Source organism: Drosophila sulfurigaster, chromosome X, assembly GCF_023558435.1.
Source record: "Drosophila sulfurigaster albostrigata strain 15112-1811.04 chromosome X, ASM2355843v2, whole genome shotgun sequence".
Taxonomy (NCBI): domain Eukaryota; kingdom Metazoa; phylum Arthropoda; class Insecta; order Diptera; family Drosophilidae; genus Drosophila; species Drosophila sulfurigaster.
The window spans coordinates 30,196,675-30,209,811 of NC_084885.1; the positions used below are offsets into that span (position 1 = coordinate 30,196,675).

Genomic DNA, 13,137 nt, shown 5'->3' on the forward strand with positions numbered 1-13,137 from the left:
CAAACTGAAATGTTCGACAACACAACATGCAACTGGTCGCATTTTGAAACGCGACGCAACTTGATCGCATAAATATCAAGTTTCTTTTTCTATTCATTGGTTTAAATTGATCTCAAAGTTAACGCAACGAAATCAAAAAGAAAATTAATATTAAACCTATAAAAATATCGTAATACAACTTGAAATTTAAAACTATAACAAGCTGAAGAACAAGAAAGCAGAATGTGTAGAATTAAATTGAGAACATTAATATTTAAATAAATCTTTAAATTAAGTAAACACAATTAAAAAAGCTACAGTCGAACACATTTTTAATAAAACCATATTCTAAAACCAATATTAAATTTCCGCAAAAATACTAAAAATGTACCAACGTCTAGATTTAGTATATTGAAATACTACTGCATTTAAAATTTACCATAAATAACAAAATATATATAATATATGTATAATAAAATATATTCAAACGCAATTCAACAGCACAAAATATTGAAAAGAAAAGCGAGTTTTAAATGAAAACTAAAATAAGCAAAAATTATGGATTTGTCATTCTTTATATAAGATTATCAGCTTACCATAAAATGCAAAATCTTGTTTGGAAAATAAACCGAGAGCGGAGAGACTTTCATGTATTCCAAAATAAAATAAAAGTTGTAAGTTAACAATAATCTAAATTTTACTGTAGCGTTGAAAAACGATCCACATTCAATAACGCAAAAAACCTCAGAGAAATTAAATTTCAAATTGCAATTATAAAAATGATATAATTTCACAAAAATACAAAATTTCTCAATGAGAACTTAACTCACTCATGAGGCTCCGCTCTTATTATTTGACAATTAAGTATAGCATTCAATACTAGACTTAATGTGATAAAATACGCATAACAAATAAACAAACTTACTTATTAAAATGGTAATTTTTTCTCAGTGCACAGAAGCTAGAGTTATCTCAATTCAAAATGCAAAGAAAAACATCATTAAAATGAAAAAAAAAAAATATTTTTGAATGAAAACTAAACACAATATTAAATTGTTAGATTGATTGATTGCTTGATTGAATAATTGAAAGATTGAATGATTGAATAATTAAATGATTAAATGGTTGATTAATTGACTGGTTTTGTAATTTAAAAGGTGTAACTCCTTTTTATCTCTTCATCCTTGGTACACTGAAAGAAATTTTCTGCTTAACACGAATACAATTTTCGCATTTTTCATTCCTCATGTTTTTATCTGTATTAAATAATGTAAATGTTCGATATTCATGTTTCAATTCAAATTCAATTCAATTTAAATGTAAGAATGTTATAATTTTTCTCTCAGTGTACCCGAACTAAAGTTAATTGCAGACAACACCCATAAACATTGCGGCTAGACAGCCACTGTTGACTGTTTTTAAATGAAATTTGATTTAATTGATTAGATCTCTTTAAATGCGTTCAAGGCAAATCAATGCTTGATTAATTGAGTATTTGTTTTGTTTTATTTTGTATTGTTTTGTTGTTGTTGTTTTCTAGGATTTGCATTTGGAATTTTTGGGAATCGTGCATTGAATTGTGTGTCAGATTCACAATGATGGGCCCAAAGCGTTTTATATACATACATATATTTAGCGTGCAGATTGAATATGCGAATGGATTATAATGCACAAATTAATTAAAATCTCAAGGCGACCACATGTTTCACTCTCTCTGTTTGAGTGTGTATTGGTGTGTGTTGTGTGTGTGTGTGTGTGTGTGTGTGTGGTAAATAAATACAATTAGCTGGAAACGTTCGCTGGGTAGCTGGCAAAATGAGATGACACTAAATCAAAGTTATTCAACGCACGTCGTTAAGTCATTAATCGAACAATGCACGGCAGGAAGACAGAGCACACACAGACACACACACACACACACATACACACATACATATAGATGGGCCGTAACATATGCTGATACCTTCGCCTCGACGCCATCACGTTGACGACCATGTTGGCACATAATAAGACGACTTCCCTCCAGCTTCATCTCCATCTCCTTCTCATTCTTCCCTTTTCCCATTTCCCATTTGAAATGCTAATAATGATGATGATGTGTGTGTGCGAGTGTGTGTGTGTGTGGCCACGGGGGCATACAACAATCGACAATCCACAATCGACAATCCACAATCGCAATCGCAATGCGAACGAATAGACAGAGAACAACAAGCTGGGCAGCTGGGCAAAAGGAGGACAAGTCATCTGCATTATGATGCCAGCGACAGACAGACAGACAGAGAGACAGATGGAGGTCTCAAGTGATGGGCCAAGGCAAGTAGAGGAGGGAATTAGGAGACAACAGAGACAGAGACAGAGACAGAGATGCTGAATGCTGGACAACCCGTGGTCAGCCCTTGCGGCCGTCTTGCGGTCTCATTTTGCCATTCGCATTCGCATTCGCAAGTGCAATTGACAAGTGCCCGGGACAGAGCGGCAACCGCAGTTGTGGCACGGCAATGTGGCACCTACCACACTCTTCCTCTCTCTCTCTCACCTCTGTGCAAGTCCCCGGTTGATGCCTGATCTCCCTGAACCTTGCAATTTCAATTCGATAGTAGTTCACTTTATTTTTTTGTGCAGCTGTTTGTCAGCAAACTACGCAAACAATAAATAAGCAGCAAGAAATTTGCGCGACTAACAGATACCCTAAGTCATTAGAAATGGGTTAGGAATTTTACCGAGTATTAGAAAATATATAAAGCAAAATTCAACTCAAAACTCATATAGCCTAAAAAAACACTTTCAAACAGATCAATCAAATATATAAGAAGAATTTCCAAAATTCAAGGTTAAAGAACACATATTTATTTATTTACGTGTACAATTCTTTTACTGAAATGAAAAACATATGCCTTCAAAATAGCGCCATTTTAAGAACAAATTCCTAAAATTACGAACATTAGCCAAATTCTTAAAAAAAGACCAAAAATGCTAGATTTAAGTTACAAAATTGTGTAATTTATGAAAATTCCTATACATTTTTTATCTAGCTTTTAGTGTTTTCGTTAATAGGTCATCTAGTTAAGTTGCCGCGAACTATTCTTCATTGTAGGTCTAAGACAGAAAGTCCTGGGTTCAAATTTTGTAAGTAGAGTAATCAACATTATAAATTACACGTTCTAAATTAAAATGCTCCAATTTAATAAATAGCAAAACAAACGTAACAATAAGCTAAAATGTAATATTTGTTGATCGTATAATAAGATTTTTAGTCTTAAAACTATACGATTTTTCTCCTCTTATTAATAAGATCTTGGGTTTTATTAAGATGTGTTTTTTTTTTAAATCAAGATGCATTCTCATGTTCTTGATTTTTGAGATCAAAGGATTCTAAAAAAGGAATTAAATTTTGATTTAATCCGGCTGTTATCGAACTTTTTGAAAGCATTCTCAAAAGTATATAAGCAATAGGTACAAAAAAATTAAAATTAATAGAAATATTTAAAATTTATAAATTTAGAGGGTATTTTAAGAATTTACAACAATAAGATAGAGAAGAAAGATCACATTCAGAGAAATAACATTTTGTTAATTTGTCAGTTAACATGCTATATTAAAACACTCTCAAAAGAATATAAATAATATTTAAAAAATAAAACAAAAAATTGTACAGGGTATTTTAAAGTAAAACTATAAATAATTGAAGAATGAGAAGAAACTTTCGAGAAACGAAATCCGTTCAAAGCATTTAATATATAAAATCAAATAAATTAATAATAATTTAAAGAGTTATCAATTATCTAAATACTTCAATCATAAGCTTAGAATTACAGAGTATCTTTGACGACCATCGACTACCTTAAGTACAGTTAGTGAAGCAAATACTCTCAGCTGCTAAATCCTTGTGCACAGATTACAGGGTATGAGAGCGGAGGAGTATCAGACCCTTTTGGATGGGCGGTAGGTAATAGGATTATGGCAGGGCGTGGACAGCTCGACAGGCAGCGTTGCACATCAACTCCATCAAAGCCAAAACAACCGCAACCACGCATAATTGTTCAATTTATTTATTTAAGCGCGAATTGCGCAACCTGGCTACGACAAAATACAAAAAACCCAAACGGGAAACAGGTAAAACGAGTGTAACCGACAGCGAGACACCTTGTAAAGGAATTTAAATAGTGAGCGGCTTTTGTTTTGAAAGGATTTTAAACATTTTTCAATAAGTTTTCATTTAAAAATACGTAAACCCAAAAGTGAAGCAGGTAAAACGAGTGTAACCGACAGCAAGACACCTTGTAAAGGAATTTAAATAGATAGCAGCTTTAGTTTTGAAAGGATTTAAAATATATTTAATAACTATGATGAGTTTGTATTTGTAAATAAGAGAAAACTCTTTTATGCTTCACTACAGGATATAAAATACATATGACATGCAATGCGGGATTGCTGTCGATGGCAAACGATTGAGTGAGAGAGACAGAGAGAGAGAGAGAGAGGGGGAGAGTCAAGGCGGCAGGCGTGACACAGTCAACAAACGTTTTCGGTTATTGTGGTCAATGGGAAATCGCTTTAAATAATGCATTTCATTTAAATAAATATTTAAAACGCTGTCAGCAATGCGAACCACACACAGACAGCCACCGAACTGTTGCGACCGATCAGCGATGGAGTGGAGAGTGGGGAGAGTGGAGGAGAGATGGAGAGTGGAGAGTGGAGAGCTAAGCCTCCCCCATGAGAACTGAACGCTGACCCACTGCCAAATTAGTTGGCCATGCTGTATAATTCATTGCAATCAATGAGGCCCGCGAGCCAAAAAGAAATCAATGCGGCACGAGAAATTATAATTATAATTTGTACTTGTAATTGGTAAGGCAGGAGGCGCAGTGGAGGAATGGAGGGGGAGAGGAGTGGAGTGAAGTGGAGTGGAGAGATGCGGTTGTTGTTGGGAGTGTAACAACGGCAAACGGTACTCGACTAATTAGTCTCCTGAGCGTGTTCGTTGATTCCCGATGCCTGATTATAGTAAATCTCTGGTCACGCACCAGCGAAAGAATTCATAAATTTAATTTCACGTCAAGCGAGCGACTCTCTCTCTCTCTCTCTATGTGTGTGTGTGTGTGAGGGGAAGGGGATGGTGGAGGACCGACGACACGTCGCTGCAAACGGAATTCCCACAATAAACATTTGCACGGCAGCCGCGTTCCAATGATAATGTTGAATGTTGCCTCATAATGATGATGTTGACTGCTCATGATAATGATGCTGATGTTCATGATGATGATAATGATGATGAGGCTGATGTACGAGGGAGAGGGTGAGGGAGAGGGAGGCTGGTAATGACGCTGGCTGACAACACAGCACTGGGAATTACTCTCGCATTTTGTATATGCAGTCATGTAGCATCGATTAATCATTTTATTATTATTGCTGCCATTCGTTGTCGTTCCCATCGCTCGTGATCCTCATACATATACGATATATGTATGTAGACGCGCAGGCAGAGCAGAGCACTATGCCAGCGCATTGTTATTATTATGCGTGTCAAATAGCAAAAGTCATTGCAATTTGTATTTAATGCGGAAACTCAAGAGGCCACTCGATCAGAGCCAAGTGCCAAGGACAAACGAGAAACGAGGAACGTCGAAAGCAAAGGTCAGACAGTTCTTTCATAGCAGACAGCTTTAGCAGGAGTGGACCGACGTCATTATCATAGCAGCCAGCTTTAGCAGGTAAACATCATCGTCATAGCAATCAGCTTATACATCGCAGCACTCAGCGTCGTCATAGCAATCAGCTTATACATCGCAGCGCTGCCTTCATAGCATTCAGCTTTCGTTAGTTGTGACAGTGTCAAAGAAAGCGTTAGAGTGAGACAACAATATGACATGTTGTCAAGCTGTCACTTCAACTGTCTGTCTGTCTCTCTCTTTCTCACTTACTGTCAAAGTATGAATTGTGTGCCTTTTACTCCTATTTGCTGTTCCGAGTTTTTGTTTGTTTTGTTTTCCATTTTGTAATTGTAAACGACAAATCACACAAGGCAGACACTGAAGCGAAGAATGTACGCCGCTGTGAAGCCGCTCTCGAAGTATTTGCGTTTGAAGACGGTGCGCATCTACGATCCGATATTCACGCTCCACTCCAAGTGCACCATTGTCATCCTGCTCACGTGCACGTTCCTTCTATCGGCCAAGCAGTACTTTGGGGAACCAATTCTCTGCCTCAGCGACACGAAGCACGCGGAATATGTGCAATCCTATTGCTGGACCATGGGCACTTATATCTTGCCGCAGGAGCAGGAAGAGAGCGAGAAGCACGCATTGCTAAGCGTCGAACACATTGAGGTGCCATCATCGTCGCCACTCAACCGAAGCAGCATTCGCGCTTTGCTTGCCAACAATGAGCAATATGCTCGCATGTTATCGATTGCTGAGGGCGTCGGACCCGAGACGCGGGGCGTTACGAAGCGTCTGTATCTGCGCTACTATCAATGGGTCTTTATGATCTTGCTCTTTCAGTCGCTGCTCTTCTACTTTCCCTCGTTCCTGTGGAAGGTGTGGGAGGGACAGCGCATGGAGCAGCTGTGCTGTGAGATCGGTGATGCGCTCATCCTCGAGGAAACCTATCGAATGCGTTTGCGCATGCTCACCAAGTACTTTCGGGCGCGTTTCTCGGCCATCCATTGTTGTTATGCCATTAAGTATGCCTTCTGCGAACTGCTCAATCTGATTATAAGCGTAAGTACATGTTTATCGATGGTATTCGATTTATTTATCGAACAATTAATGGCAACTATGAAGCGCAGCCATAACTTCTATTCATTTGAGATGCTTCAATGAATTGTACTATCGATTTAATTGTACATATGCACTATGTTAACGATTATCGATTCATTGTGCTTCTTCCATTCTCTTCGCTTAATCTTCTACTCATTTGTCGACACATTATTGGCATTCATTGAAGTGCTTCGGCTTTTTTTTAATTTAATAGTTATCAAGTTCGTTTTATGCATTGTATTTCGATTTTATAATCTATCGATTATCGATAAGAATTAATTTATTTCGATTGTTTTGATTAATCCATCGCTTAATTCAATCAAGCAACAATCTCACAATCTGAATTTACATCTATGTCTTAATTCCTTTGAGCTTTACAATCGATACCATGTTACTATCGATAGCTAATTGGGCTTGTCGCAATTCTTATTAATTAACAAGTCACCCATATCCAGATTTTCTAATGCCTTCCACACCAATTTCTCAGCAATATATGCTCTCATCGTCTATCGATAACTCTTAATTCTACATCTCCCGCTTTACTATCGATACCATGTTACTGTCGATTATCGACAACTAATTATGCTTCCCTCAATGCTTTTTAAACATATCCTGATTGTTTAATGCCTCCCACACCAATTACTCTATCAATCGACTATCGATAACTCTCGATTCTACATCTCCCGCTTTAAAGAGACTCAACTTCTGGCTCATGAACGTTATCTTCAACGGTCACTCAAATCCAGATTGTTTAAAGTATCTCACATCAATTGCTCTGCAATCTATACTTTTTTATTCACCGACTATCGATAACTCTCGATTCTTGATCTCCCGCTTTAAAGGGACTCAACTTCTGGACGTGATCTTCAACGCTCACTCAAATCCAGATTGTTTTATGCCTCTCACACCAATTACTCTACAGTCAATACTTTTATCGACTATCGATAACTTTCGATTCTACAGGGGCTGAACTTCTGGCTCATGGACGTGATCTTCAACGGCTTCTGGCACAAGTACATTCACGCGCTGGCAGCGATACCCGTCTACGACTGGAATCTGTGGAATTTGATGACGTCACGCGTCTTCCCCAAGGTGGCGAAGTGTGAGATGTTCTTCTACGGTCCCAGCGGCACACCGAACGTCCTTGACATCCTGTGCGTGCTGCCATTGAACATACTGAACGAGAAACTGTTTGCGGTGCTGTACGTTTGGTTCCTGTTCATCGCCATGCTGGCTGCCATCAATATATTCTATCGCCTGGTGCTCGTCTGTTGTCCAGAGTTGCGTCTGCAACTGTTGCGAACGCATTTGCGCGGAATGCCAAAGGCGCATGTGCGTCAGGTGTTGTCACATGCCGGCTACGGTGATTGGTTTGTCCTGATGAGTGTGAGCATCAATGTGAATCCAACTTTGTTTCGCGATCTTCTCGTTCAGCTCTACGCTGAGTACGCGGGCATGCGAAAGGATGCCGGAGTCGATGATGATGATGATGATGAGGATGATGATGAGGACAGCAGCACATCGTCCACGGATACTTCGCTGGGCAATGCGACGATGGTGCGTGGACTTAATCTCAAGCGCACTTCACATTTCTACAACGAGAGTCATGCCTAATTCTCATAATATGATAGTTTTATTATTGTTTCTCTCGTTTGTATTTGCCACGAACAACACGCACAAGACAAACACCAAATGCTGCTGCAGCAGCAGCGAACAATGGCAAATAAATGCGATAATCAAAATGGCAAACGGCCTGCTACATTGAGGGGTGGAGGGTGGAGGGAGAAGCTGCTGCTTTTCGACTACTCTGCAAGACAAACATTGCGGCAGCAGCAACACGTGTGGGCAACCACAACTTGTGGCCAAGCATGTAACGTGTGTAGCAACAGTTTAGCAATCAAATTTATAAACTAAAACCATGAAACATGAATTACAAATATCAAATATCAACTGCAAGTTTATTATGTATCTTATTAGCTCTTCGATGCTGTAAATTCAAAAAGCGAAGACACAAAGCTAGCGCATTATAAGCATAATCAGTCAGCTCAAATAACTAATCAAAGTTAAGCACTGTTCACACAGATTGCTAATCATCAAATATACATTAGAAAAGAAGAAGAAATTTACTTCCTAGAAGGAAACAAAATCAGGTTTAATTTCTAAACTTCGTGTTCATATTGAGCATGATTTAGAAGCTCTAAACCGACAACCAATATAAAATCGAGCACCCGTCACGTATACATATTATGTGTGTATATATTAAGCATACGCCCAGTAATACAAAAGCATACATTATACAGTGTGGATAATTGTAAAATTGAACAATTATATTCAAGATAATAGCATGAACTAAGTTTGGCAATCCATTAACTTAAATGCATTGCACTTAAGTGCAATAATTGTGTATTTAGTATACATAATTTCAATTCGACTTTTTACTTAAATGCACTGCTGTTAACTGTAATAACTATATGTATATTTAGTTACACATATTTGTTTAATTCCAATTCATCTTTTAACTTAAATGCATTGCACTTAAGTACAATAATTTGAAATGAAACTCAACAAAATGAAGCTGAAATATGCATAATAAAATAGAAACACAACTTAAAATTTGCAATCATTTAGCTAATCATATTTTAACTTAATTGCATTGCATTTAAGTACAATAATTGTTTACTTGCAATGCCAAATTAACGAAATTGAGCCAAAATAGGCGTGATATAACATAAAACTCACGTGCATATAACACACATTACGTATGCTCTATATTTGTAATTACTTGCTAATCAAGTTTTAACTTTAGTGCATTGCATTTAAGTGCAATAATTTCATATTTTCAATGTATGTTGTCATCACACGCACATGTAACTAAAGTAAAATAAGTACACAGCACAGAACTGGAAATATGCACTTAATACGTATACTTAATATTTGTAAACTAATCATATTTCAACTTTAATGCATTGCATTTAAGTGCAATATGCAATATGTATTCGATTATTGAAGTTGTAGAATGAAAATAATGCTCAAGCTGAAATACGTAAGCACTTAACAAAGAAATTTCAACATGCCGCATGTTGCGTATACGTAATATTTGTATATGCATTAAGTATACGCAGAGTAATACAGTCGATTTTTAGCAGCATTAAAATGAATAATTAGGTAATTCAGTCAGTGTTTTCTTTAATTTCCGCAATCTTTATATAATATATTCCAGATATTTATGCAACTATCGCGCACTTCTTAAGTGTGTGTCCTAGTCGCGTTGACACGCCGAGCAAAAGCAGAAGGCAGATGGCAGGCAGCGAAGTCATTGCCGGCAGCCATAACAAAAACTTGGCCAAACTAAAGTTGCAAAAGTTACACAGCGACGATGACGATGACGATGGTGATGACGATGATTGTAAAACTCTTTTGGCTGCTGGCAGCAAGCGGCTGTCGGCTGTCGACTGTCGACTGTCGGCAGTCGGAAGTCGGCGGCAGTTGCCACACTTGCCGCCGCACGTCACTGTTGACTGTTGTTGTCGACAGGCAGCCAACAGGTAAAACTAACAACAACAATTGCTGCTGCTGCTGCTGAAGCTGAAGCTGCTGCTGATGGCTGTGACGACAACGCAAATGGCGGCAATTACAAGCAACGACAACAGCAGCAACAACAACGACAACAACAAGAAGAAGAACAACAACACAAGTAAAGTAAACATCACTTTTAAGGCGAAAGGCAAGCCTTGTTGCAGGCAGAAGGCAACGGGCGGAGGCGGAGGGGGGCGTGGCAATGCCAAATGGGAAAAGCGCAAAATAAACAAAGTTAATTTTAATTAAAAACCGCAGGAAAACGAAGAAAAAAAAACGACGAGATGAAAAAAACAATAACAACAAGAAAATGCTAAATAAAATGGGCGTAACGGCGTGTGGGCGTGTCAGCGTCAACTTCAGCGTCAGCGTTAGCGTCTTGCATATGCATGTGTAGAGAAGATGAGAGAGGGAGAGAGAGAGAAAGATAGTGAGAGTGAGTGAGAGGGCACAGAACACAGAGGCAAACAAACGCGACGAAGCCGAAAAACACGACAAACAGAAAGAAAGACAGACAGACAGACCGACGGACGGACAGCGAGACAGATGAGAAGAGAACGAATGAACGAAAGAGCGACTGAGCTGCCTGCAAACTCCTCCCGCCTCCTTCCTCCCTTCCCCTCTCCACACCTCCCTTCACTCCATCAACAACCAAACGCACCCACTCCACGCGACCAGCAGCAATGATAACTGTAACAAAGACACATGTAAACAATTTGGTTTCGTCTTCGTTGCAAGCTTTCCCCTCCGCCCCCCTTCTGACCCTCCTTCCCGTTTGATGTTCGCTATGCTGGCTGCATAGTTTTAATTATACAAAGCGAAAACTTTGCCAACTTCAAAGTTGAAAGTGAGCAACGGTTAAAGGATTTTACCAGCTAACATTTGCCTCCTCTTCCACCTCCTCCTCTTCCTCATCCTTCTCCTCCTTCCAGTAGAGTAAAACTCTCGCAACGCCCTCAAAGAACAGAAGGCAACAACATCTAGCATCTGATTGCTTGTGGCTACTTTAGCGATATTAATGTGAGAATCGCAGAGAGAGGCATGCCATTGCATTACGTAAAGGGTGAATGGCATAAATGAAGAAGTCGAAGAAGAAGAAACAAAAGTGCACGTTAAACACTTACTAAATGAAGACTAAAGAAAACAATCAGAAGAATTCAAAAGTAAGCGACAAAAGCGGCAGCTTTAAATGGAAGAAAAGAAAATAAAAAGATGAAAAAAATAAAATAAGAAAATATGAAGAAATAAAAGCTGAGTTCAAAGTACTACAAAATAAATGGATGAAAAAATAAATAATGAACAGCAAGCAAAAGAAAAATAATAAGCAATGTGAATAAGACAAAAATTTAGTTTCATTTAAAACAAGATCAGAAGAAATCTAGAAAAAAAACTAAAGAAAACAATCAGAAGAATTCAAAAGTAAGCGACAAAAGTGTAAGCTTCAAAGGGAAGATGAAGAAAATAAAAATTGAAAATATAACGAAATAAAAACTGAGGTAAAAGTAAAATACATCGGTGAAAAAAAAAGAATGAACAACAAGATAAATAAAACAGAAAAGTATAAAAACAATAAGCGAAGTGCATACGAGAAAAATTTAGTTTCATTTAAAGATCGGAAGATATCTAGAAAAAAAACTAAAGAAAACAATCAGAAGAATTCAAAACTAAGTGACAAAAGCGGCAGCTTTAAGAGGAAGATGGAGCAGTATTATGAAATAAGAAGTGAAAATAAAAGAGATAAAATGGCAAAGAAAGAATGGCAATGAAAAGAAAAAGAGATAAACATAAAAAGCTAAGCAAAGCCAATAAGAGAGAAATTTGGTATAACTAAAACAAGGACGGAAGATATGTAGAATAAACCATCATAACAAAGTTTTAGAATGAAGGCAGAGTGTAAAAGAGTATCAGAAATACAAACTAATATTGTTTGGAATTTCCGTATAATGCCAAACTATTTTCACCCCAGATAAAGTGCGAATAAATTGATTTAACAAAATAGTAATAAGAAATGAAAGTGTCAATTTTGTTATTTATGGTATACTAGCTAATAAGATAAATAAGAATTAAACTTACCATATTTACAGCCGATTTTTTGTAGTTAGTGTCTAAAAAAGAAACAAATTAAAAGTTAATTGAAGAAAATTACATTTTTTTGATTAAAATTTTGTGTAATTTAGTTCGATTTTGTTGTAAATACAGATACAGTGGATTTTTTAAATTTTTAGCTATTTTTCTATACCCAACCTCTTAACAACATTTAAGGCGCTCTTTATGGGCATATCCTGAAAATCCTTGAGTGCCAACCGATAGAATTCGTTATCTTAAATACGAAAAGGTAAGTCCTGGCAGGACAAATATTTTTCAATTTAAAATTCAAACTGGTGCTAGACAAAAATTCAATTTTTTGTAGCATACTTTGAGGGTGCGATTGATATATCAACTTCCACTATAGGAAATTTGACCACTTTGGCCAAAAGTCATTTTTTGAAAGTTGGCAGATTGAACTAATTTTAGGTGCAATGTGTTCACAATAGATCATTCATCAATGTTGCCTACCAGAATTTTCGGTAGATGGCGCCACTCAAAAAAATATCAGCTGATAAACACAGCTGTTGGAATGGCAATTCACGTGTTTTTGCATATTGCGTTTTTCTTGCAATTTTACAATTGTGAATAGTGAAAAATTAAAGCACATTAATTTTGGTCAGAGAAAGTGGTGGTTTTAAGTTGTCGAACTTTAAAAAACTGCCAACTCCCTAACCTAATCCCCAGCAAACCAATGAATCTTATCAGACATGTATGAAAGCCTCTGTTAATATGT

At 37.3% G+C, this 13,137-nt stretch overlaps 1 protein-coding gene across 1 annotated transcript; it reads left to right on the forward strand.

The window, feature by feature from the left end:
- The first annotated feature begins 5,919 nt into the window (after positions 1-5,919).
- Positions 5,920-8,504, forward strand: LOC133848671 (innexin inx6). The gene is made up of 2 exons (XM_062284325.1): positions 5,920-6,701; positions 7,704-8,504. The coding sequence occupies exons 1-2, from the start codon at positions 6,024-6,026 to the stop codon at positions 8,352-8,354; spliced, it is 1,329 nt and encodes a 442-aa protein (XP_062140309.1). The 5' UTR covers positions 5,920-6,023; the 3' UTR covers positions 8,355-8,504.
- Positions 8,505-13,137: the final 4,633 nt, after the last annotated feature.